General features: G+C 42.1%; 3 protein-coding genes across 3 annotated transcripts; 1 reads left to right on the plus strand and 2 right to left on the minus strand.

Annotated features, from left to right (window-relative positions):
- Nucleotides 1–1317: 1317 nt before the first annotated feature.
- Nucleotides 1318–12460, minus strand: prima1 (proline rich membrane anchor 1; the record flags this gene model as incomplete). The annotated part of the gene is made up of 4 exons (XM_080043112.1): nucleotides 1318–1417; nucleotides 8012–8144; nucleotides 11169–11310; nucleotides 12179–12460. 4 exons carry the CDS (start codon nucleotides 12458–12460, stop codon nucleotides 1318–1320), a joined length of 657 nt encoding a protein of 218 aa, XP_079899238.1.
- Nucleotides 12461–19731: 7271 nt separating this feature from the next.
- Nucleotides 19732–20514, plus strand: LOC307261713 (protein FAM181A-like; the record flags this gene model as incomplete). The annotated part of the gene is made up of 1 exon (XM_080042291.1): nucleotides 19732–20514. The coding sequence occupies one exon, from the start codon at nucleotides 19732–19734 to the stop codon at nucleotides 20512–20514; it is 783 nt and encodes a 260-aa protein (XP_079898417.1).
- A 525-nt stretch (nucleotides 20515–21039) lies between these two features.
- asb2b (ankyrin repeat and SOCS box containing 2b) lies at nucleotides 21040–24059 on the minus strand (the record flags this gene model as incomplete). Its single annotated transcript, XM_080042844.1, has 8 exons — nucleotides 21040–21291; nucleotides 21446–21599; nucleotides 21702–22305; nucleotides 22518–22689; nucleotides 22773–23018; nucleotides 23137–23292; nucleotides 23439–23608; nucleotides 23923–24059. The coding sequence occupies 8 exons, from the start codon at nucleotides 24057–24059 to the stop codon at nucleotides 21161–21163; spliced, it is 1770 nt and encodes a 589-aa protein (XP_079898970.1). The 3' UTR covers nucleotides 21040–21160.
- Nucleotides 24060–27355: the final 3296 nt, after the last annotated feature.

Below are 27355 nucleotides of genomic sequence, written 5' to 3' on the forward strand. Positions count from 1 at the left end.
CTAAGCCCTTCTTGACAGACATAAAGAAATTAAGATTTTCAAGCCAAAAACAAAACCTGGCTGAAGGCATATACGTATAGCTGACCCCATGAGACAACAAGATTTCCCCCAAATGATTGAAATTAACTTATTTTACCAAATTAAAATGGGGACTGGAATATGATGCACCACAGAGATAATGTTTGAAAAAATAAATAAACACATTCACATAGCACATCATAGCTGAAGTCTCAGGTAAATAGAGAAAAGCATATCAACACCCAGAGATAAAAACAACTGATACTCAAAAACTCTTTGCAGAGAAAAGCACGTTTTTCTGCATCAGTGTCTCAACAAACTGACAGCAGGCTTAAAGCATCGGAGCATCACAAATGAATTCTACGGTTTATAAATTATTCACTTAAAAAAACAGAGCTATCAAGAAATAAAATGAATTCTTCAAGATGTTCAAGATTTGTAAAGATCTGAGTCACTTACAAGACAGTTGTTGTTTTTTTCATTTTAAAGTAGAAAAATAAATTCAAAGGTAGATAAGTAAATAAATAGAGCAAATAAATCGATGACTGACTGAAGTATAATACATTGAGAATAAGTCTTCAGTGGCATTTTTTGGCATGGTAAAATAACCAGAATGTCCCATGTTGATGTAGGTGCTCCTCTTTTTGTTTTTCAAATATGGATTTCTTTAAATTGCATAGTCAGATGAATCCACATCTCAGAGCCAAGACGGACAGTAGCATCATGCCTCGCACAAAGCATCTATCCCAAAAAAATGGAGAACAAAAGATGGACAGTTTGGGAGATAGGTCTATAAAAATGTTTGCATTCTGTGTAAAAACTGCATGCACGTTATTTATTGTGTGTGATGGGCTGTCCTGCCGGGCCGCCCACTGGACTGCAGGGCTGCTGTATTGTGTGTTGTTCCATTGCAGATGTCAACAATGTGTGTGAGGTCTGGATCTGCGGCAGACTGGCAAACAGTCCCTCTCCAGCCAGCAGCCAACCAGCCTGTCAGCAACACTTGCTGTTACTAAGAGCATAATGTTCAGCCTGCTGTGCCACTTTCAACACCATGGGGGTTTGTGGATTTTTCTCTTAGTCCTTTTTGCCTTGATAATTTTTCCCTTCCAATCTTTTACAGCTCCTGAATGGTGTATCCAGTCCGGGCAACATGCCAAGCAAAGAGTGAAGGTTCACCTATTCAAAAAACCTCGGGCAAAACCCTGTTGCATTCTGGGTGAGAAGGGATTGTTGTATTTGGGGAGAAGGTGAGAGACGCAATGGTGGTGTCTCGTCCCGTGCCTTCCAGGTGACAGTCTATACCACAGTGTTGTTCGTACCCATGGCCTTCTTGTTTCGGATGCTCATGGCATACTCCCCGCGGCTTGTCCCGTTCTCTTCTTTTCGTAGTGGTTTCCTGCGAATAAACATTTTCATAAAGTGACGACAAAATTCCTTGGAAGAGAGATTGCACGTTAGCTAAAGGCCATGTCATTAAACAGTTTCTAGACTGTTAACCTTTCGGTTGATTTGATTTCTCTGGGCTTCTCTGGATGGATACGCCGGTCTCGGCAATCCTTTCTAATAAGCTCAATGTTCAAAGGTCACTATTGCAAGGAGACAGGAGGGAAAGATACATTGCAACACAGGGGGATGAGGCAATTACCTACTCTGACTAGTAAATGCAATCTTCCCGCTAAGTAATGAGTATGTGTGTGGCTGTCAAAACAACTCGGGAAAAACATCGATACAAAACCTCCTGTGAAATTCCCTCTCAACACTGGTTGCGCTGTAATGTCATTTCTATGAGTACATTCTGGTGCAAAATAAACCCATGATCCCTCTGCTGCTTACTACTGGCCTGTGAAGAGCAATATCACTCAATGCAGCCCTTTGAATGCGATGCTCGGTGCCTTTGTGGTTATTATATTTGTCCAGTGTACTGTGGCTTCTGCACCGACCCCCTCAGCTGCTCTCCCCTGCTCGGGCTTATGTAACTCAGAGACAGATCTGAATACAGTTAGTACAGTCATTGTCCCCCACAACAGTGTACAGTGCCTTCATTGCCACAGAGGACCCTTGAGCGACATCTTAGCTCAGTGTCTCCACTGCTCTCCTCCGAAGACCCTGGCTGCCCTGTCCAACTTTGACGAACAGTCATTCCCAGTCCAGTCCAGTGCAAATCCTACTTTCCCTTACTCGGGCATCGTGCAAAGAGGGAATCCTTACAGGGTGAAATGAGCTCATGCATGACATAATGCAATCCAACTCCACAGCCCTGCAAGTAAAACTACTTCTGTTTATTCTAAGTTTATTATGGTTACCGTTTGTCGAGACTATGTCAGAGAGGTAATTAAGGAATAACGTTTTTTAATGAAAATGAAAAAAATTAAGATCATAATCTTTCTCTTACAAATAAAGTTGTATTTATAATATAAAACTCACTTGAAGACAACTTTTGGTTTTGCTGTGACGTCCTTGTTTGGACTGGTATGGCCAGTCGCTAACAGCAGCTAATGTTAGCTAACTTAATTGAGATATTTCAGTGTAACAGTATAACATATCCCATTATTCCATAATTGCCACATTGATCACATGTTGATAAAAAACATAAAGACTAGCTTTAAGACAGCATTTAGAGCTGTTGTACGACAATGCGTTATATTCTCTCTTATGGTTTCATGTGTTTTTGTTATTATGTCCACTGACTTTAAACCGTACCATAAGGCTGAATCAAAATCTTTAATAAGATCCGGTTTACATTATAGTTCATGCCCCCCTGTGTATTTACGCTGACATTTGCTAAAACAATAATCAATCTGTGACTGTAAAATAAAAATAAACAGCTGATACAGTCACACTTTTTTGTTATGTAAAATGTAGAAGGTGATTGTACATGTTTTATTTTTATGTGTTTAATGTGTCTCGATTAAAATACAATTTAATGGCTGTGGGTCAGCCTAGCAAATGTTCAACTAGGAAGCCCTCTTTTCATGCATATGCTCATCTCCCCCTCGCTGTCAACCCAATTTGTCAGCTGTCTTTTATCGTTACACCCATACACTTAAGCCAATCTGATTTTGCCACGCTTGTTAAAAAAACCATCTTGCGGGTTTAAAAAACTGCCCCTGTCTCAGCTGTTTCTTTGCTGTCATTTAAGCAAAGTGAACCACCTCCGCCTCCTGTGTTCAACAGAGCCCTCGCAGAAATCCTGCTCAGCTTAACTCCATACAGTTTTTCATATGAGAAATACACAAAGATCTTCACTGCTCTTAAAAAGGTTTGTACCTAAAGGAAAATAAACATAATGGGTCTAAATAATAAACAATATCAGAATGCCTCGTGTAATCTTTAGCTATACAAGCGACACAAGTAGAGGATGCAAGTTCACTCTGTCTGTTAGCCCACCACACTGATCCAGGCTATCAAATATATATCAACCACATACTGTGTGGATACACATATTAAAATATAATTTTGTACAGACATTCATGGTCCATAGAGGATGAATAGTAATGACTTGATCCCATAGATTTTTGTTACTGCCACCATTGGCTTAAAATGTGTTGTTGACTTGTTGTTAGTGAAATATTCCAGAAACTATTAGATGGATTGCTACGGATGTTAGTACAGATGTTCCTGTTCCTTTCCGGATGAATTGCAGTAACTTTGGTGATTCCATAAGTGATTCCAGGTCGACTTTTCAATTCATCTAGTAGTAATTAGGATTATGACCAAATACCTGCAAAACTGATGACATTGTTATACGGTAGGGGTTTTCAAAGAGTGAGAGAGTGAGCCCCCCCTCAGAGAACACATTTCAGCGGAATCCCCCCCCCCCAATTTATTTTTTCTAAATCCCTGTGTGTTTTCAAAGATATTTTAATTATGTTACAAATTGAAACATATTTTTGAAACATTCTAAAAAAAATTGTGCGTTTTTAAACAAATTTGATAATACATTTTAGCATCTTAATCCAGTGTTTTAATCCTGCTTCCTTTAAGCATGGATAGTAGTGACTGAGTGTGCAGCAGAGAGAGAAAGATAGGCAGACAGACTTGCCCAAATTATTAACTAATTAAATGTCATTTACACACCCAGTGTTTTTTCGCTAGAGCCTCCAATGTCCTGATGGAGGAAAATAGTAGCTAGTGGAGAACCAGACCCTCCTAGGGGGCTCGGGGGGTATGCCCCCCGGGAGATTTTTTTTTCACCTTTTTAAAGTGAAATGCATGAAGCTGGTGCACTTTGAGAGGAAAATTAAGAGGTTAAATATGAGGAATTTTGTGTGAACAAATAATTTGGAGACACTGGGTCTGATGAATTAGAAACTATTGAAGAAAGACACATGGATTTTCCATAAAAATATTAATCTAAAATAAAAAAATGTATGCAGGGTCCTCTGGGTTGGGCTTGATGCTCTTTTTCTTTAACGAGACCTATTTCTCTGTAATTTACTGAATGCATTTAGATGCAGTGAGAGGAACGAAGCAGAAGAACTATTGTCCAGCTATACCGTGATCTTAATATAAAAAACACAAACTCAAAAAAAAAAATTAAATTAAAATTTTCACATATTCATGGGGGCGCGGGGTTATGGCAAACCCACAGTTATGGCAAACCCACAGTTTTATGGCAAACCCACAGTTTGAAAACCACTGTTATACAGAGATAGTGAACAGTACACTTGCCTTCAGCATTAGCATTGCCACCATGAGCATGCCGATGTTAGCATGTAACTCTAAGTAAATGCTGTAACTAAGTACAACATCACAGAGGAAGGCTGTAAACTTTTAGTCTTGTTATTATATAAAAAATAAAAATAATAGTCATATAAATCATACTAACTCTCTTTGCTTTTAATTGAAGCCTTACAATGTACATTGAGCTTCCGTAGCCATTTTATTGTCTCAGATTGACTATGTTATTTGTGTTAATACCTTGGAGTGTCATGTATGAGCACCATGACTATTAAATAAATGACAGGGGTTGGTTGGGGTATCGTGAGGTGATGTGAGGAAATGGCTCTCAACTGCAAGTTGTAAACAACACGTGATGCAATGACTAAGACTTCCTATGGGACTATATGTCAGCTGAAAAAGGGTCATTTGGTTCAGGACATTCGGGATGCAGTTCCATGTAGGACAGATGCTGCTTGCTGTGTCCCCGTGGGACCCGGGGAAAGCCTAAAAAAGGAAACTGTCCAGCCCCAGGGTGGGAACACATTATGCTGCAGGGGAGATTATTGGCCAATGCAGGTACAGCTAGGGGAGTTGGGATATACCAAAGTTTTCTCTCAGGGACAGATGGCATTGTTTACAGCCAGATTGGAAATTCTTAGACTTGAAATATGAGGTCAGCAGGTGAATTTAATATTCATGATGCTACTTCCTAGCATCTCACTAATGATTTCTCTTGAATATTTTCGACAGGTCAGTATTTCATCTATTCTGTTGTGAAAGGCGCTTTGACAATGGTGATCTAGAGCTTGCCGAAAGGTGCTCCGGCCCCATTTATTTCTCCCAGGATGTAACCTTCGCTCGGACTGACCATGTCGCTCCGGGCCACCACACAGGGCAGAGCACTGGGGCCTCACACCGACCTCTACCCAGGCTTTTCAATTATAGATTCCATGCTGTTGACACCTGGCAGGTGGCAACACAACACTTCACAGGTTAGATGAATATTTCATATCAAAGCTGTGCAATCACAGCGCACACTCCTGTTTGAAGTTTTGGGAATGAATCATGGCGAAATTGGGACATGTGTTGAGCTGTTTATAATTACTCCAGCCATCTGGATATTAAAGTAACATGATATGGTTCAAAGTAAAAGCATTTAAAAACAGACTGTAAATATCTGTCCCCAGTATGATGGTGCTCATGTAGTCATTTTAAAATTTAAATAGAGGAGATTAATAATGAATTACCAAATGTTTGCCTTTCATTGTATCTCTGGTATTTTTGAGATACTGTATTGTCCTCGCAAAGGACAAGCTGTGATGTTTCTGTCCATGGACAAGCCTCTCAGAGTGGTGTGTGATTAGGAAAAGCTTCATTAGTCAGTTGGTTTGAGTTTTGTTTGTTTTATCTTATTGGATGGCTGACAGCCTGGACTGCAGTATCATGTATTTTGTTTTGGATGGCACAGCAATACTAAAACGCAGCGTGTGTCTGAATCCTCTTCTCTGGGCATGCACACACCAGCCTCCCTGGTGCTGTGGACTCGAATGAAATTGTATGGAAGAGTTTTTTTTTCTTCCTTCCAGCCCCGTTGCTTCTGACAGATGACTGGCAGACAAAGATTACAAAAAAATAAAAGGCCAGGAGGGCTGGGACCTGCAGAGCTAGCTCCTCTGCTGTCTGTGGAGCCCAGGCCCTGGCCCTCGGCCAGCTGATTTTCATTGGGAAAGCCTGGAGCACTGATGGGCTGAAAGGGCTATATATAACTGGCTATGTATTTCTCACTGACAAACCCTCACACATTGTTATTGACTAAGACGCTCAATTAATGTATTTGCATGCTTTGATAGAGGACACTTTTTCTGCCCTTCTCACCGTGCTGTTTCCTTTCCCTATCCTCTGAGACACGATGGATGATGAGAGCATCCATGACAAATGTTAAAGGACTCACATTTGTCCCGAGGGTGCCCTCCTATTGGCTGTCGACTTACGAATGTCTAATGAGGCCAGTCTGGCTGGACCTGTGTATATTTCACTTCTCATTCAGAGTGGATGGCAGCATGGCGTGGCACAAAGTCTGCAGTCTAGAGCCCACAGAGCTTCAGGACACGACCCGCTTGCATGTATAAAAGATGTAGCCTGCGACTGAATGACTGCGCAAATTAATTCATAAATAATGACTTGGGTTTGGGGGGCTGGAGCCTGTATTGCAACAACACTTTCCTACCACTGCTGCATTAAAAAGGTGCCCCTTGGCTACACAGTGGGCTGGAGGATTGCCATAATGAATTCCTGAGCCAACAACCCATTACTTCCGCTGCCTGACTTTGCCTATTTGTTGTTTGAAGAAAGGAGAACGAGTTCTGCTGAGGAAAGCCATATGTGGCACGCAGGCTTAACAGAGTTCCATAAATATAATAAAGTATGATACTAAATCAATTGAAACCCACATAAATAAAACATAGAAGTGGCTCCTTAATTAAGCACACACATCGGTGGCTGTTCTCACATTGGTGTGTATGAGTCATTGTTTATGCCATATTTTATAGAGTGTGTAAATATGCCAATATGATATATGTATATGTATGTAAAGATATTGTGTTCACAGCTGGGTGCACATAATCCTGTGCATGCCTGTGTGTGCATGTGCAGCGCTTTGCGCGATGTGGACGCGAGCGCGTGTGTGTGTTTGTTAAATGTCTGGAAACATTACCGCGGTCGTGAGAGTGAACGTGTGACACAGTGCCGTACACAGAGAATTGGGTCTGGGTTGTGCTGCGGGGTAAAACCTTTTTTTTCTAATAAGCCAAATGGGGGGAAACAGCGCAACTAGGGATTCCTCGGCTCGCCTCCTGCTTTCACTCCTGTGAATCCAGCAGCCATTAAAGGACGCTTAAGCCTTATGACTTATGCAAATTAAAATTCTCACGGTATCGTAAAGTCAGGTCATCACGCAGCTCAATTCATTAATTTAGAGGATAGAATGCGTTTGGGTGACTCAGTGAAGTGGTATCATCCTTGCACACATTTACAACCCATTCCATTATCTAACCTCTGACCTCAGTGTGACCCACAGCAGGGTGATGACAGGGTCATCATAGCCTTCTCTCACACACGAAACAAGGAGAGAGAGAGAGAGAGAGAGAGAGAGAGAGAGAGTGTCTGGTCTCCCATGAGTCAAATTACACATGCTATGTTGAGTAGCTTGTCTGTGATGGCTCCTATTTCAATTCAACATAATTTTCAGAGATTGGCGAGAGGGAGATTTACACCACACTACACTACAAGGGCAGAATAGAATAAAAGAGAAAGTGAACCGACATCCAACCTCTTGATGGCCTTGTAGCAGATGATGATGGCTGAGAGAAGGAAGACAAGCGAAGCACAGCCAACCGTTCCGAGCACTACAATGTCCATCTCCGTCCACCAGGGCCTCAACAAGGGCACCATGGGCTCTGCCACTTTAGGGACAAAAGAGAAGAAAAAGAGGGAGGGAGGGAGAAAGGAGGAGAGAGACAGATTAAGATACAGAAGAAGGGAGTGAATGGGATGCATGTGACAAAATAAATCAATGTAAAACATTTTTTTAAATTATGATTACAGTGTTGTTCACTTTAGACACAACAGGGACTCGAGGCTTGTTATCAGATCCTCGGTGATTGTATTATGCAACACAACAACAGAGCAGCATGGGGGTGATTTTTCTTCCCAGCTCTCCGAGGTTGGGAAGGCACTGTGTCCTCGCCTGTTCTGTAGGTCTTGGGTTCAGTGTTCAAAGATATCCAACCCGACACCATGAATCATTTAAGGTTCCGCCAGCCCTCCTTACACCAGCACTAGTGTCCACACCAATTACTGTTGCAGGAACCTCCTGCTCTTTCCACATTAGATCTGTGGAGTAAGACCACTCACCAGGAATGTTGAATAACGTTATGTGCATCAGCAACTTCGTGTCTGTAATGCACAACTTCCCTCTTCTCTTTCCGCAGCAGTTGACGCTCTCCCACCCAATGAATGTAGTCATGTGCATACCTATCCATCCATCTTTCCTTCTATCCGTCTATCTATCTATCTATCTATCTATCTATCTATCTATCTATCTATCTATCTATCTATCTATCTATCTATCTATCTATCTATCTATCTATCTATCTATCTATCTATCTATCTATCTATCTATCTATCTATCTATCTATCTATCTATCTATCTATCTATCTATCTATCTATCTATCTATCTATCCATCTATCAATCTATAAATTGTTCCAGTTTTATGCAAACACCACCGCACATAACAAACTCTGAGCTGTTGCACACACAGTTATTTTGTTTTGAATTAGAGGACAGGTTTACACCATGGCAACAAATACTCCTTAGTAATGCTTTAGACTATTTTCATACACAGCACATTTCAACTGAGCAAATAACAATGCACCGGCTCTCCCCAGCACTGCACGCCACGTCATAAGTCACTATGAATTTAACAGCTCCTCTCAGCCAAACTTCCATTTTAATCCTTCGTTTTGTCAACGGCTGTAGGATTTAATTCAGTCAGTGGCAAGGATCTACTTCGTTGTGATAAAGCACACTGCTTTGAAGACACTTCGGAAACCATTTTTAGCACACAGACTTACTTAACATAGCACATTTTTCGCTCTCTTTTATTTTGAGACTTTTAGAAGATAGAAAAAGGTCCCAGTTTTTACAATAGATATGCATATTCATTGCATTTTTAAAGACCGCAATTTAAGGCAAAATTTCCAGCTCTAACCATTTAGCAAATTTGGCTACTGGAAGAATATCAGGATAATTGTGCGCCTGTATAGATTAAATGGAGAACTGAGGGAAAAAATAAACTCCCTGTAAGTGAATTATTCATAGGGTCTCCGCTCTCTGCAAACATTTCTGTGTAAAGCTGAAAAGGGATTAAAATTGGCCTGCTTATCGCATTTATCTGCTGTTTACGGAGGCATGAAACGCTGGAGATTCAGCGCTCACAGTTGCACTCATGCGTTGACCGTAATTGGGCGTTCAAACCCCCACCTTAGCTCACAGTCAGATGGTCCTGGCAGCATTGATGCAGTGACCAACATTCACAGAAGGGTCTATAACTCTCAATTCATAAGTAGCTCACATGGTGAGTCAGGGGGAAAAAAAACCCATCCACATTGACCAGACGAAAAAAAATCATTTGAACTGATTAATTAAAACCTTTGCACTGCTCTATGTTGAGACTTCAATGATTAAGTGCTACTCCCTACTCATAATATTAAGGGCTCAGGGTGAGTAATTCTAAAGAGTCACAGTAATAGCTCAGGATGGCTGCATCATCAGCAACGCCTGTCCCATATTTCAGTGCACTGTTCATTAAGGTGCTTGAGACTACATACAAATCTTATAACCTCTTAGCAAGCAGGCTGGTGAAATATGCTCGCCTATCTGTCAGTGGATTTACCATCTCAAAGTGGGACCAAAGAGGGAGTGTCTGAGGGGAAAACTGCCGCAACAGGCAGTGGATCGACACACAGGTATATGAGGACACACACGCACACACTTCTCTTTCAGGTATTGTAGGGACACCCGACCAGAACATCCATTCTGGGGACCACCCTTTCTGAAGGTTGTACAACAGTGTAAATAATCAGGGAGTAACTTGGAGTAGACATGAACAGAGATGTCATGTCAAATGATCAATCACACAGGGTAAAGTTCCCTGACCAAACTAAGAACACCTCCCAGGGGCTTTGTCATGTATTAAGTTATAAGTGGGGTCAATATATACACACTGAATGGGTTTTCTATTTCCGTGGGTCTTGCACACACACGCGCACACACACACACACACACACACACACACACACACACACACACACACACACACACACACACACACACACACACACACACACACACACACACACACATAGAGGCAATAGGCACGAATGCACACACACCCTTCTTGCCTCCAGCTCGACTTCAAACCAATGCTGGAAACAACTGGGATGGTTCATTAGCCCCTTATCTTTCTCAAATTAAAGTTAATTTAATTAACTCATCCGTGTTTTAATCAGGGGTCCTCCGGGGGAAACCCCCTACCACTGAACCACTGAGCTTGGCAGCCCAGCAGGCATGGATTTCACAGGCAGCTGGGTACTCCCCAAGGTCAGACCCGGCATAAATTAGTCCTGTGTTCAGCTGTCAACATCCTGCTGGCTCTATCACACGCACCAAGGAAAAAGCGTGCAAACCAGCGGCCATGCACGGACACGCATCTCAGTGGGCTGATGGTACATTATTTTCATTTGAGCATAAAAGGAAACACTGCACGTCAAGACAGTTTCCTAAGAACATAGCCAGTTGCTTGACACCTTTGCTTGGCTAGGAATGAGATCCAACTGTAGGGCGAAGAGCAGACTGAGAGCGAGACAGGCAGACTTGAAGCCAGACAGGTGTGAAACCCAGGGAGTGTGAGCTGGGAAGTCTTACCTGTGGTGCCCAGTAGCCGCGGGGGAGGCGGCGGAGGCGGTGGAGGGGGGAGGGGAGGGTATCTTCTACAGTGGCATGCCAGCTGGCAGTCTTCACTAACTTTCTCCGCCACAGTCCGCGAGCATGACCTCTGGAGTTCTCCCTTGTGGTGAGACAGAGACAAAAAGAGAGAGAGAGATAGAGAGAGCCATTGAAATGACTGAGGCACTGTCCTTCAGTGCATTACTCAGAAGTACCATCAGCACAACACTGTGCAGCACAAATGGAGATGCTTGAACACTCAGCATCCTCTTATTAGTTTGCAGCCCTGTGGATGTCCTCTCTGCATTCTTTTCATATCTCAGCTCGAGTGTTGATGTCACCGGGCTGTTGTGTGTATGTAGTACATGCAGAATAGTAGCACGTCTATGGCTGCAGCGCGCTCCCTGTAAGAAACCACCCACCAGCAGAGTGGGCAGCAGGCTGCCCCGAGGAGTGTGCGTGGGTGGACTTGGAAACTCAAGCAGATCACATTACACATGAACCCTGGCAACGCTGTGTGCATGTGAACAACAGCTCACCACTATCTGTAGGCAGCAGCACAGGGCAGAGGTTAGAATACTCATCACTAACATATGCCTGCCTGCTGCGGGGATCCTGGTGGGATAACGGAATAGTGTTATTGTAAAAACAGAGTTGGCTACTCCATGTTCCCTCTACAAGAGAGCTGAGTGACTGTGATTGTGCATCGCCATATTTTCCATGGTAACCTTACTGATGCATGCCTGCCAGTATTTCCTAAACACAGGTGTGCCCTGGTCTGGTGACCCCAAACATATGGTCCAAACACATAAGTAATCTATTGTATATTTTAACAGCAGCATAAGAAGTGTTTAAGTTGCTTAAAAAAAGATAACCTGGTCCAAAGCTCTTATCCCTAGTCCATGAGTAAATCAAAGTCCGATTGCATTAGTGTAACCTCCTTTCATGCGTGAGATGTCAAGTGGCGCGCCATGAACATGGGTCCTTACCTGGCATGAGAGTAAAAACAGTGAGAGAAGGCAATGACCAAAGAAAAAAGGCCAAAAACTTAAAGTAAATGGCATTAGATCTTGGACCACCATTCCTCTTGCGCTGTTCTCGAAGATATTAGGCGGCGTTTCCAACAAATGAATGCAGTAGACATAGGATTGAACAGTTTGGGAAATAACCATCCACCCTATCCAGCACAGCGGCGATATCTGTGACAGGCGTCTCCAGAAATAGTTTATGCCACAATCATGTTCCTCTTGAAATCCCGTTGTCGATAGCATAGGACAGGTGAGCCGGTGGGATGGGAAGCAAAATCTCGATCATTCACATCTCCAAAGTAGTTTTTTTGTTTCCTTCTTCTTTTTCTTACTGGCGCTCAGATAGCGACGTGAATCACGCCGCTACACTCCGTGCAATGTGAGGGGCGGTAGATGGCCCGTACCTTACATCCCTCCTCGCCGCTGCAAGCATGAGTGCAAATGGGCCACTCAAGCCATCGAAGTTGAAGGAGGAAAGAAGAAAGAAAAAAAACGAACAGAGAGAGTGAGAGAGAGAAAGAGAGAGAGAGAGAGAGAGAGGGGGGAGAGAGATCCTCAGGAATATCGTGCGGCAGGATTCCTCACACACATCATCCCCTCAACTTCTCTTAGGTTGAAGACTGTATGGGCGAGTCCGGAGGGCAGAGCCGAGGGTTAAACTGATGCATCCCCCTGTGCCAAAATACAGCGGGCTGTTTTATACGGGAGCATCACCACCGCGCACTTGATGCAGCGCTCACATCAGCTCATCCTAACAGTGTGTGTGCTCAAACAAATTCACCCTCCGCTTCTTTAAAAGAAAAAAAAAGTCCCCCCCACACCCCTCCCACACCCAAAAAGAAAATGAGAGAGAGAAAAGAAAAACACACAGCAGGGGAAGGGAAGGGGATGTTGGTTATGAAGGCGTTGGTAATATACGCTTTTTGCTTTTGCTTTGATTTGAAAAAAATTTTTTTTAGCCTTTATGGATAGTATTCCAGGCAGAAAGTATAAACCCACAGTGTGGAGGCGAGTCCTTAACGATGACGCGTACTAGACCGAATTAAAGTCAAGTGGAGAGAGAGAGAAAAGAGAGAGAGAGAGAGAGAGAGAGAGAGAGAGAGAGAGAGACGCCTACCGACTGAAAACATTGCCATACCAATGTTTGATGTGCTGTGTGCCCGCAAGAACACTCCCAAGGTCCAATGTCCCAAAGTAGGCCGAGACAAACAACACTGATGCAACCTGGCATTTGCTGCCAATGCTCAACAACAAGAGACATTTAGCCTATAAGATATTTATTGGGTGCTCGTTTTGAACCCCGTGGCTTGGTTTGATTTCCTTGTCACTATACCCCCTGCTGACCCCATATGGACGAACGAGGTGAGGTGATGCTGTAGGCCAGAGTGCAAAGAATCAGACCGCGGTGGGTAGTTTTTAAGAGCAGAGTTGCATAATGTTGTTGGTGGACACAGTTATGAAATTACCCCACAGCCCACAGCCATGCACAGGGTACTTAGAGAGCCAACGTGACACTCACAGTTTATTGGGATTTACAGACACACTTTGCTGACAGTGGTTATAAAACCTTGGTGCTCATCTGGGCGTCATTACTTGATGAGGAAAAGTGAAGGAATGGTGTTTGGATCTGTCTGTGTGTCGGTCAAAAACCACTAACAGTGGGTTGCTTTATTGATATATTTTTAGAGCCTAAGCAATTCACGAATGAACATAACATAACATAACACACATACACATACATATGTCTGCGTAGAAACATACATGAATACATAGGCCCTACATAACATTTTCAATTACATGAAATCATACTTACCTAAATTAATATTAAGTAATTCTTCATATTGCAGGATAAAAAGTATTTTAGAAAAAGACTCAGTTAATCTGAAACTTTCATTTTTAGTTTCGAACCTACACAATTCAAATACTTTCCCTTTCTTTACCTTCCACATGGATCTTTGTTGTGGAGCCCCAGTGGCATCCCTTAACCCTAAAGGCACTTCAGCTGGGTTATTCTTGAAGCTGACTTGTTTGCATTGCGGGACAGTTTCCCTGCTCACTTGCATTGCTTATTCATGTTTCATAAATGCAGGATCATGTGTGGTGCCCTCAGGACTTCTGTTTGAAAGTTTTGCTCTTGGTTTGAATAACAGAAGTGACAGCCAATTGTGTCAAAGCCTGATTATTCCCTATAACACAAACAGCAGCTAAGCCAACTATTCAAACACCTTTGGATTAAGATCAATGGATTCAGCATCCAGCCATGCAGCCCTTCGCTGCAGCTGAGCATTTATCACATCTCTTGCCTATCAAAAAGCTCTTCACAGACAGTAATGGGGTGAGCTCATGCACAAGAGCTGTGGGTGACTTTTAGAGTGGAAAATCCACAGCTGCTGTTAAACTGCTTTTTGCACGTACAATGCAGAGATCTTTCAGAGTTTTTTTTTTAGGTATACAACAAGCCTGCGGTTTTGCTATATAGTGCTACCGGCGGTTCTGATCCTCCATCCTCCCCTATACAGTTTGTAGCAGTATTGATTATCTGACAGGAGAAAAGCACTACGTCCTCCCAGTTCCTTCCTGCTGCCTCACCTCATTCCAACATACATCACAGAGCCTTAAACTCAGATAAGAAAACCTCTTAATAAGATTACTAAGGCCTCTTAGTGTTATTATTCATGCCAAGATTCTTTATCTGCAAACAAAGAAGCCCGCAAATAGCACATGCATCAAATACAAAGATATCTTAAAACCTCTAGTCATTTAAGGAATATTAATGTTCAGAGATAATTAACTCAACTGCATATATCTTGAATACATGTGTATTTATCCTAAAACAGTCCAGCTTGGCTGTATCTTAGTGGAGATAGATTGCCATCTAGTGGGAAAGTCTGGCAATGCATGAAATGAAGGCGCTTCACGCAAGACAGGACTTAAAGCTCCCATATTATACACTTTTCGGTACTATTATACACCATATTATATGGTCTTAGTGGTCCCTAATACGTTTTTCTTTAATTGTTTGCTGAAAAAAACTTTCAGATAATTTATTGTACTATGCTGATGTTCAGCTAATCTCACAATGGCCTATTTTTTAAAAAGAGCTGCAGCTCCCCTCGTAAATATACAATCTTTGAGCTGCCCCCGCCCCCTGTCCGGAAGCGAAGCCAGATACGCCTCGCCCTCTGTCTGTCAGGGCCGTGGACCAATAAGAAATAGGGATGTGGGCTGCACAGTGGAAGCTTCTGGCTTTCCAGTTTGTGAGGTCAGAAAAGGGGAAAATTCTGACTGGAGTATATTGGGGGGGAGGGGTGGGGGTTTCAGAAAGGGGGAGAGTGAGAACAGGAGAGATTGTTATTTTTTAAAATATTTTGGCAGTCTCTAGGCACACCGTGGACCCATGGATATGTTAGAACACATTTAAAAAGTGCATTTAGCATAATATGTGACCTTTAAACAAATTGATAAATTAATACATGTCTTCCTTTTATAAAGTGTTGCCTCCATGACCATAAAAAACATCACTGAAAAAAATATTATGTTACAAGAAACAGACATGTCTTTTCCAAGAAAAAATAATAATAAAAGCACCTTTGTTTGAAGTTGGTTGCCTTGGACGTACTGTTCTCATAGTATTTTACAGCTATTTTTCTATTTCCTGTCAACTCTTCTGTCCTTATTTTATACATATAATACACATGTATCTTTTTACTTTTAAAGAGAGGAATAGAGAAATGTAGGCGAGGCTACAAAGCATTGGAAATGAATGGGTAATACATTGGTCTCATGTCTTGTTGCCTATGTCCACATTGTGCATAGATGTATTCAGATCAAGATATGATCCTTCTTGTTTGCAGGGAAAGTCCCCACACTATTCCTCATAGGTAGTGTCAGCTTTTCTATCACATATACACCCCTTTCTTTATGTCCATAGCATTCTGGTTATGACTGGGAGGATCCATTTTATATCAGTTTTTAGTTGTTGCTTATATGCAGCTGAACAAACCAGCCTTTGTCCAACACATGTTTCACCAAGGGGGTCAATAAAGAGTAATTGATTGATTCCCAACAAGGCATCTTCCCTTATCAATTCAAGATACACTGTGTAACTGTTCTTTTTTCTGCAAAATGTTAAGTATTTTTACATGACCAAATTTGAGAATGATAAGCATTGGTCTGTGGTAGCTACTTCTGTTGAGTATGGAGCTGTTTATTTGTAGTGTCAAGTGTGACGAAAAACAAATTCAAATTTTCCAAACAAAGTCTTTCCATTTCCTTGACTTTGTGCTTGTGTGTTTTGTGACGTACATAGAGTCCTCTAATTCTCCACAGATATTTCTACATTTAGATCAGACTCCCATTTCACTTCAACATTTTGATCCATTAACCCCCATACTGTACACAGCTTTTAAATGTATTTTTACTTTGTATTTTCTTTCTTTCTTGTATCTTTTCCGGCCTGTGTCTTATTTTAGTGTATATCTGAGCACAGAAGTAATACAGGTTACTGAAAGAAAGTGCTCAATATAGTACAGATATCAGTTGTATTAGAGCTCCACTGAGCTAAATATATTTACTAAATATATTTCTATTAAATAATGCAAACATGGTGAGAAATGAAGGTTCAGTAGTTTGTAACGTTACTGTTTATCATTGGACGGAGACCCCTTGCTCTTCTTGGCTGCAACCTTTCCTGAGTGCACTTTGCATTTGTACCAAGGATATGCAAGCTAGGTGCTTATCTGTGCTGCACACGTGCAGCAGTTTAAGTGACAGTTTAACTTGTATATCAGTGATTCTTGAGAACTGGGACAAAAGGCCGTCTTCCATATGCAGTTATGTTTCAAACTAAAAATATTTAAAATTGTAGATGTTATTAGGGATTAAGAACAGAATGTCTGGAGCACAATTATCCCCTTAAATTTAATTTCATAATTATTATGTCAAATATATGACACTTGTTATCTTCTCACGACGTCCAAAACAGTGTGTCCTCAGAGAAGATTTAAATCTTTCATAATGCAATTAAACCTATTAAAAATGTACTTTAATGATTAAAAAGAGCTTTTTTCATCAAAAGCAACACTAAATAATCTCTTATATAAATAAAAACAGTTTTTCTACAACACATTCATGTTTTATAAGGATTCTAAGTGGTGGGACCACTTTATGTAAGTCAACACCGTCAGACATTTCATTATGTAAAATGTAATAATATCAGGCGAAATAAGGGACAGCTGTCACTTTGAAGGACCTCTTGTCAAATTCTACCTCTGCAGAGTCCATTAGAGTCAGACAGGCTCTGATAAGTGTTGTAGTTTTAGAATATTTTACATTCCGAATCTTGAAAGTCCTGTGTCACAACCATGATATGTCAACACCGACTTACAATTTCTGAAGAAGTTATTTGAAATTTTTTGATAATTTTATTTTCCTGAAGTAGTTCATACTGGCACCTAACATCAACAGAAAAACCAAATGGCTACTAGATAAATTCCATTTGTTATGTTTAAGAAACGTTAAATATGTCAACACCGTCAGACAGGAAATCTGACGGAGTTGACATCTGACGGTGGTGATAAGCCAATAAAAAAAACAAAAGCTGGGAGGTTGTGTCAAAGCTTAGCTCAGTAGCTTATATGTTGGATACATAATTAGCCGAAAAAAGGGCTTGTATTTTTTCAACATGGCACCCTGTTTTGTCCCAATTCTCAAGAATCACTGATATCTGTAAGTCTGTGTTAGGTGTGCTGGTGATGTGTGCAGGCAGAACTAATAAACTCTTAAACTGAACTCAGGTCGATAGGTAAATGTTAATAAAGTTTCATAAATCTGCTCTGAATTCTTCAAATATTTGAAATGATCGACAAACATCACGTCCGTCCACCTTTCTTGGCAAAAGGACAGCGACACATTGGGATGCCACTACAGCTTCCTCTTTCTCCCTCACTTCAAAAGCACAGGAGTGGGGTGACAGGCCAGGGGGAGGGGGGACCTCCATTGTTAATTGGCCTTTTCAACTGAACAGAGAGGTGAAGGGAAGAATAAGAGAGGAGGACAATGGGGTTCCATTGCCTCTTCAGAACAAGAGGGAAGCGCCGCCTAAAAAGATAGACCAGTCAGAGCACATATAGACCTGCAGGGCTCTCCTCAGACAACCCCAAACTGAGTGAATGGGGCAATCGATCATGTGGCCTGCAGCTCGCTCACAACAAATGACCTGTGGCCTTGATACAGACGGCACAATTTGTTTTTAAAATGATCTGTCCTGGAGAAAAGAGCGTTTTTTTTCCGGGTGTATGCTTTGAGGGCAACGTAGTGCACAAGCATGAGGTGTTACTGACCAGACAAACAGTTTCCTCACATCTCACTCCTCTGCTGCTGCGGTTCAATGGAACGATAGGTACCATTTTTTTCCACTTCAAAAAGGGGATGAAGCTCAATTAGCATTTCACAAGTCCCCTTTTTCCTCCTCCATTGCAACCTTCCCCGCGGAGCCCATGCTTTCTCTTGGGGATTGTCCTGTTTTGGGCCCTTGTTGCCGTTGGCAGGGTGACAGTATTCGAGTGTGCAAACTTGTGCTATTGTCCGCGGGCCAGAGGGAGCCATGGAGACCCCATAATATGACACAGGAAAATGTTTGCTGATGGCAATTCTATGGGCTTTGTCCGACTCTTTCTCCTTCATGACGACTCGATTTAAGTCTCTAAATGTTTGACTACAAATGCGGGAGTGCTATCCAGCTCCTTTGCCTTTGTCCCGCGAGGTTTGAATGAGTAATTCAGCCTTTGTGTCGTTCGATTGAGGGGGCAAACAGAAAGACAAGATTCTTGAGCGTTCAAGCCCCTTTCCATGGTTATGCACTCTTAACATCCCCCCCCCCCTCACCAAATCCTACAGCTGACATCACTCTTGGGGAGGGTATGAGGGCTATCCATGTTAAAAAATCCAACTTTAACAGCTCCAGAATAAAGTAAGAACGCTTGCATATTGCAGCAGAATTTGAACTCATTTTTATTCATGCCCACTCGGAAGACGTTTGGCCAACGCACAGAGATCACCGTGCAGGAGAAATATCGCATCCCCTCAGAGGCTTTTTCCAGATCTCCATGACAACAATTTGCAATGGTGAAGAATTTGATACCAGAGCGCTTGGAGGCTGATTGGGGTGCATAGTGAGGGGCCTGAGGTCGCTGATTGGTTCAAGGAAAGCACCCACCATAACTACAAGGAGTTTATATTCATTCAACTTGTTGAAGTGCTCCTAGTGCAGTCTGGAGAGAAGTCTGTGCAAGGACTGTGGCTTCTGAAGTCTGGATTTATCAAGCAGTGGTGAGTAAGTGGTTATTACTCTCTGACAAAAAACGGAATTTACTACATTACATCCAATTTAGGCTTGATTGCAGAATTTCTCTAAAAAATTGCCAATTTTTTTTCTTCTACTGACTTTCCTTTAGCTCTTGACGATGGACTGCAAGTTCTAACATGGACTGATTTGATCAAAACCCGTTGCAAAGATGGCAAATGCAGACAGTGAGGTCAAGATGCTGCTGAATTTTGTCAATTTGGCATCCAGTGATATCAAAGCAGCATTGGACAAGTCAGCTCCCTGCAGACGTTCCGTGGATCACAGGAAATACCTGCAGAAGCAACTGAAGCGTTTCTCTCAGAAGTACTCCAGAGTTCCAAGATGCCACACGCACAGATCTGCCGAGTACGGGCGCACCGCCAAACCTGTGGGGACCGTTCACCCGAGCGCAGAGAACCCAGAGAAGGCCAGTTCAGATGCTCAAGGTGTGGAGAACATGGGGAGCGCTGTGGAGCAGGTGCCGATGAGGAAACGTCAACTACCGGCCTCATTTTGGGAGGAGCCCAAGTTGACCCAAACTAACAGGGAGCTCTCACATATGGGATTGAAAAAGAACCCTGCAGGCACATCTGAGGGCAGTGAAAATGAACAGAGGAAAAGGAGTTATGAGGATGATGCAAAGGCCGCTCTGTCTGCGTCCAGCCGACGCAGCTCTGCGGACAAAGAGATACTGGACCTGGACCTGACTTCTCACCACTGCGTGAGTGTGTGCGGCTGCTGCCCATTCCAGTACCACGGACACCAGGTCCTCCACAGTCACATTGTTGTCCCTCATCCACCCCTGGGACTATGGAGCAAAGCAACGGGGACTGACACAGAGAGACCGGAGTATGCTTACGGACAGAAAATTCACACACACGTTGTGGTCAAACCCATACCGACCAAACCGACCATCCAGTCACCGATCTTCAGTGTGTTTGGATTCATTTAATTACTAATGGACGTGTCACACGCAATACATATGTAAATAGGACTAATTATTTTTAATTTGGGCTCTACACAGCCAACTCCTTTTTCAAAATTTGTACATGAGTCACTTCCTCAAGCACTTATTGGAAAGCTACATCTATTTTTATTGTTGACTGTCATGCCAGTCTGCTGCCTCCCAAGTATCTGAAATCTGACAGTAAGTTCAAATGTTTCTACTTTTAGGTTTCTACACAGAATGAGCTTTTTTTAAGTACCAAAAGTGGTGCAAATGAAGGAAAACATCCTGTTATAGTTTTGTCTTTCAACTATGAGAATAGAATGTGGGACGTCATAGATTGCCGTTTCTTCTTCAAAGTAATGTTTGATAGGCGCATTTGAAACTGACTTTTATTTTTGAATAAAAGATTCAACTTCCCTCAAGAATTCCTTTGGGCATGAGATCATTTTCCCTTTCACGCACAGACAGATCAAAGATACCAATTGTCGCATAACACATGTTATAAATAGATATTGTACACATCGAGGGCTGCTTTGAGAGGACCATTTACAGATGTTCAGATATAAGATGCAACTAAAAAAAGACAGGAAAAAAATGATAAATTTAGTCACATCTCTGATGCCTATATTGCTTAAATTACATCTTAAAGTCAGTCAGTCAGGCTCAGATATCTGATCAGTCTGTCCGGCAGAGGAAGGCTTGTTAGAAATTTCAATCTGTGTCTCCCCATTTGGCTCCTGATTCCTAATCTGCAGAGGTGCAGCAGTGGACGAGGGGACACTGTAGACAGGACAAAAGGAAAAGACAAAGAGGGTTGTCACTTTCACATCTGGAGACTACATTTGTGTTGTATACTTGTGTGAGGAAGTGAAAGCAAGAGAGAGAAAGAGACTTGTTTGCATGTTAGGATGGGAGTAAATGATAAGATACTGACATGACTTCCTCCTAACGGCAAGCCCTTCTTCGTGGCTGTCCAGCAGTTCATTGAGCTTGCTGCAAAGCTGAACGTGACCCACATGCTCCAGCAGCAGGTCTATGATCGGTCCTGCCCATTTACACATAACTGGTGTTGATATCCACTCACAGAACTAAAGAGGGGAAACAGAAAAAAGGCTTGATTACTTATAGAGAACATAAGACATTTTGGCTATTTCATAATGTTTGACACTTTTTGGGGTTATTTTACCCACCTGCATTGCCTTATCTGTTGGCTCGCTGCAGTTTAAAGGGAACATATTGTCATTCTGCAAAACGTATCCATTGCTGCCAACAGTTCGTATGTGGTATCCTTCTGATGTTGGGTGAGGGGCGCTGCCATATGTACAGGTAAAACAGGAGACGGCATCGCAGCCATTGTCCAACAGGCACTTGAGTAGAGGTAGATTATCCATGCAAAGTCCAACAACAGCGGGGAACTTCGTAGCGTACGACGGGATTGTGGCGTTTATGTCGGCCCCTCTCTGCAGAAGCAAGGACACAGTGCTGACACAGCCCCGCCGCACGGCCATCAGCAGAGGACTGACTGGGTCTAGGGTTAGACTAGCGCCGGCTTTCAGTAGCACCTCGGCTGTCTCAGTGCTGCCGTTGGCAATAGCAAAGTAGAGGGCTGTTACGCGTCGATCAGTGTACTGGATGGAGTGACTGGGGGCCAGTGTGGCGTTTACATCTGCACCTGTCTTGAGCAGCACAGCTGCCACTGTTCGTCTGTTGTGCTCTGCTGCCAGGTGGAGGGGGCTGACACTACTGTGGCGGAGCCTGGCTCGACTCGTCACAGAGACAAGCAGGGACACAATCCTGAACGCAAAGGGAGAGTGTGAATAGAACAGAAGACATGAAGAAAAAAGACACAAAGCAGCTTCTATAACTTTTATCATAGTGTGGGTCAAGTTATGTACATTGTGTACATTATGACCACAATTTTTTTATCTGCATACAAATGTTACATCTTCGCCAATGTTTTATGTTGTGATAATACCCAATTAACAAGTTATAGTATTTCAACTTACTCATGGTGTCCATATTTGGCAGCAACATGCAGTGGCAGTAGTCCTGAGTTAGCGGGTTTGTTGGCATCTGCGTTTTTAGTCAACAGCATCGCTACGCTTTCCTTGCACCCGTTTTTACAAGCCTCATGCAGCGCTGTGACGCCGTCACATGTTTGCATGTTCACATCTGCACCTACAGAAAAGCACTCTTCCTTAATAGCCTTTCAATGGGGATCAGAAACACGAGAAGGAGGAATATATTGTGCAGTAAAGTACCTTTCTCTATGAGGTAGCACAGCACCCTCATGTGTCCTCGCTGAGCTGCTACAATGAGTGGTGTGATGCTGTAGGTATTGGTTGGATTGACGGAGGCCCTGGCTCTTATTAGGATCTCAGAGATCTCTGTGTTGTTCCTGGATACAGCCTCGTGGAGGGCCGTCCACCCCTGTCCACACCGCTGGTTCACAGTGGCTCCGTAGGACAGAATGAGGCTCACCATGTCCACGTTCTCCAACTCACAGGCTACAGAAACAGACAAGAAACTGAGTCATTTCTGCCATATGCCTGGCTGATACACAGCTATCTATACTTGTCTATTACTATATAGCTATGTTCCATACATTCAATTTCACAGCTGTACCTTTGTACAAAGGGGTTTCTTTGTTCTTGCTGCTGATGTCGGGTTCGGCGCCCGCCTCCAGGAGGCACCGGACACATGACAAGTGTTCACAAGACACAGCAAGCAGCAAGGCTGTCTGCTCCTGCAAGGTACGTTTGTCTACTGAACCTGGATGGGCTGGAGCAGAACATTTTAATATTATACAAATCAGTTGGGTTTTCCTGTTTAATATTCACCTATTCAAATAGATCTATGTTTCCCTTATAATGTCACACTGAGCCCATTCTGTTTAGGGACCCTCAATAATGCTTTCAATGTCATACCTCTCAGTAGGATCTTCAAGCACTCCGTTTGTCCACAGAAGGCAGCATCATGCAAAGGTATCCACCCGTCTTTGTTCTCCCTCAGCAGGCTATGGGGAGTGGATTTTGCCAGATCATCAATAGCCTTCACATCCCCTCTCCTGATGGCAAAGACCACCGGCTCAACATCACTAGAAAGGAGAAAATTAAAATCTTCAATTTGTATGCAATTAGGGATCATTTTAGAGAATGGACTATGGACTTTAAATCTTTTTACAAATACAGTAGGTGGTTCTCTGAAATATGTTTGCTTTATTCAACCTAGGCTGAGCTATTCTAACTGACATGCTTTGTAAAAAAATCGAAAAAGATTAAACATGTTTTGCTCATACTGTTATATACTGACACAGAGGACCTAAGCAGTTCACAAGGAGCCCAACACACGTAGCCTACACACGCACACGAACATATGCAGCCTCCGTGTCAAACACAACAAAAGACTCACTCGGGCTCTAACGTTTCGTCGCTCTGGTTGTCTCCTCTCCACCCATCTCCTCGCAGTTGACGCGACAAATCATTATTGCTTTTACCTCCAGCATTACGGAACTGAGATAAGTATTCAGCATAGCTGAATTTCGTCATGACGGGCGATAGCTTTCACGGCAGTGTTTTCCTCGCGCAGCGCGGCGGAGGAGCGCAGAGGCGCGCGGGGCTCAGCTGTGCTCAGTCGGATTATTTTAGGAACGTATTGTCAGACAGGCGGCAGGGTGACGGGTTTATCCATATATGTCAAGAGAATCGGACATCCAGAGATAAGGCAAACGGTACACGAGATAATGAAGTCTAAGCCAGGATGTATTTCCTTGTGTGAAACCTTTATACCATTAAACAACACTAAATAGTAAAAAAAAAAAGCATTAATCTCAGAGGGGAATACGAAAGAATAGGGCTAGTGCCAGAGGAAAAACACAACACTACGCATTGGCCTACTACAAAAGATTAAAGATAGACCCACCATGAGTCACTGCTCACGTTTGAATGCCTGAGAGCTCATATAATCAAATAGACTACACTAGGGCCATAGCCACGATATAAATAAAACTTGGGTCAGGAGACCACCACTTGCAACCTACAAATGCCAAGATACTGTGTTCTTTATTGTAGCTACACAAGCATGACCACAACCTCTGATTTGTGTTAGATGATATCATCACAACAGAATCATCCAATCAATAATTCACTTAAATACATTTATAAGAGAATAAATAAACAAATAAATGATTTAAAGAAAAAGAAGTCTTATGTCATGACACTGCTAAGAAAAATATATATTGTTAATTGGTTTGCCTGGCCAAAACTACAACTCCTCTACTCTTCCACAGCACAGTGACATAATTATTCCTGTTGAGGACCTGATTCTGGGCAGAGCTCATGTGCTTCGTGTGTCAAAACTATTTTCTTTTTGATGTGACGCCCCTCATTCTGGCTTGTAACTTACTCACTCACTCACTCACTCACTCACTCACTCACTCACTCACTCACTCACTCACTCACTCACTCACTCACTCACTCACTCACTCACTCACTCACTCACTCACTCACTCACTCACTCACTCACTCACTCAATACATGGTGATAAGCAGCCTGTGGTTTCTCCACAAGAGGGAGGATATATGACCAACAAACCTGCATGCCCTAATCTGTGGCATCTGATCTGCAGGATATTACAGTAATAGCAGCGGCAGTTTACAAGTGCAGATTTTTACATTTCAACGCATGTGGAAAGTAATATCAGCTGCACACTCACACTGACAGTCAGGCCACCAGCAGGAAAAAGAGTGTGAGGACTTTCCAGTATGTCAGCATATTGTAGAACTACAATTCCGCTTATTTTTGAAGAAACCAAATGCTAGATTAAGAATATTTTCATTCTGAGTTGACACAAAGTTGATTTAGCCTTACTAGGTCCACACAACTTTATCTATATCTCTCAGTATGGCAGCATTACGAATTGTTTCAGTTATTGATTCTACTGCTGGGAAAAAAACTGGATTTACAACAGAAGGTAAAAAATCCATGCACGATCACCAAATGATCATGTAGATTCACAGATATCTTTGTTGTAGTTACTCAGAATTCCTCAAGGGGGCGACATAAGTTACGCACAATAGCTATAAACTTTTTCAGGGGATAGATCATAACAAGTGTTTATTTTTGCCTGGAGAGTCACATGTACTGAGCTACCAATGAGCCTCATATGTAAATAAATCACAAACACAGTTTCTACTTCAAATATTCACAGTATTATTGTTTTTATAACCTTGACCTGTAAATAACTACTTTATACAAATGTATATACAAATAACATCGGAATTCTAACCCATAATAAAATAAATATGTTCTACATTTTATGAGGATTACCCAGAGATTCTGTTATAATAAAGTATTTGCAAGGGGGAAACTCATGGACATGTACATATATCATGCACTATAAATGTTTTATAAAAGTGCATAATATCACATTTCCTCACCTTGGCAAGTGTACTGTTGAGTTGGCTGAAGAGTGTAGACCCAGGGAATGCACAGCCAGCCTGTCTTTGATATCATTGTTCAGTCTCCAGTAAATAGACCTGGATCTTCTCACTGCAATCATCACAGGAGGAGATGTCCCCAAGTTTGGATACCCAGAAAGCCAAAGTCACTGCAAAGTCCCTAAAAGAAGAGATAGTAACAAAATATAAAAACACATACTATAAAGCCATACTGTATGAATTAAGAGACCAAGCTCATTTGACGAGCTGAAATCTGCACTGGAAGACATCAGAGAGTAGCAGCCCAGGCAACAGGGATAGATGCCTTTTAAGGGCATGTTCAACTGTGTGTGATTCCACTTTACTCTGCTGTTCCAGAGGCAACACTGATGGGAGGTCATGTCACTGTGTAGTGCTACAGCGAGCTGTGCAGCCAAAAGATGGCATTTTTAGAATAACACGTCAAGCTGGAGTTACAGTTTATTTGCTCAAGTTTGACTATGATTAATGGACTGAGAAAATGCTATCTGTCCCACTATATTTAAAAAAAGGATGAAACAAACACACACACACACACACACAAAGCCTGAACCATCAATAACGTCAACTCACCACTTGACAGTGTTGCTGATTCCTCGTTCAATGAAGTTGCTTTAATATCTCACATGTGTTGGTCCACCGACTCTCTCTAACATCCTTCTCTCACTGTGACATGCTGGAGTATGAACTTGTGCGTCAAGGGCACACAGCAATGACAGACGATTTTGGTTTCATAATCACTTCTGAGGAAGTGTTTCGTGCATCTAAACTGGAAGTGTTTTTTTTCCTTTGTCTGTCACAAACAGGTCCTTCAACATATCTATTTAAAGTCAGAAGAATGAGACTAGGCAAATTTACGAGGAATAACACGTTTATGTTTAACAAAGAAATGTAAAAGTTGTGCCATTCTTTGATTCTAGGTAACTCTACAAAAATACCATTGTCAGTTTCCTCATCCAACTAGTTTAAATGTGACAGGAAATGAAGACACTATGTTATTTTATACTGTACACCACACAAATTAACCTCAGGTAATTTAATGACAGCTCAATTGAGCTCTACTCAATCATCACATTAAATGTTTAATATGAGATAAGTAGATTGATGCAGGGGAATGTGTTGCCCTTGTGCTAATAAAAAAGATTTAGGATATATTTATCATTTATACCCATCAAAGAACTAAAACCCACATTGGTAACTCTTCTCTCATTGATATACGTGGCGTGCAGAGAATATTAGATATTTCTATCACAGACTAAAATTAGAGGTAGGATTTAGTGCAGGGATGTTGGATAATAATATGATAGAAGATAGTAGCTATACCGAGAGCTAGTATTTTTTGCAGCATGTCAAATTTCACAATGACTT

Source organism: Ammodytes marinus (genome assembly GCF_949987685.1).
Source record: "Ammodytes marinus genome assembly, chromosome: 15".
Classification (NCBI taxonomy): Eukaryota; Metazoa; Chordata; class Actinopteri; order Uranoscopiformes; family Ammodytidae; genus Ammodytes; species Ammodytes marinus.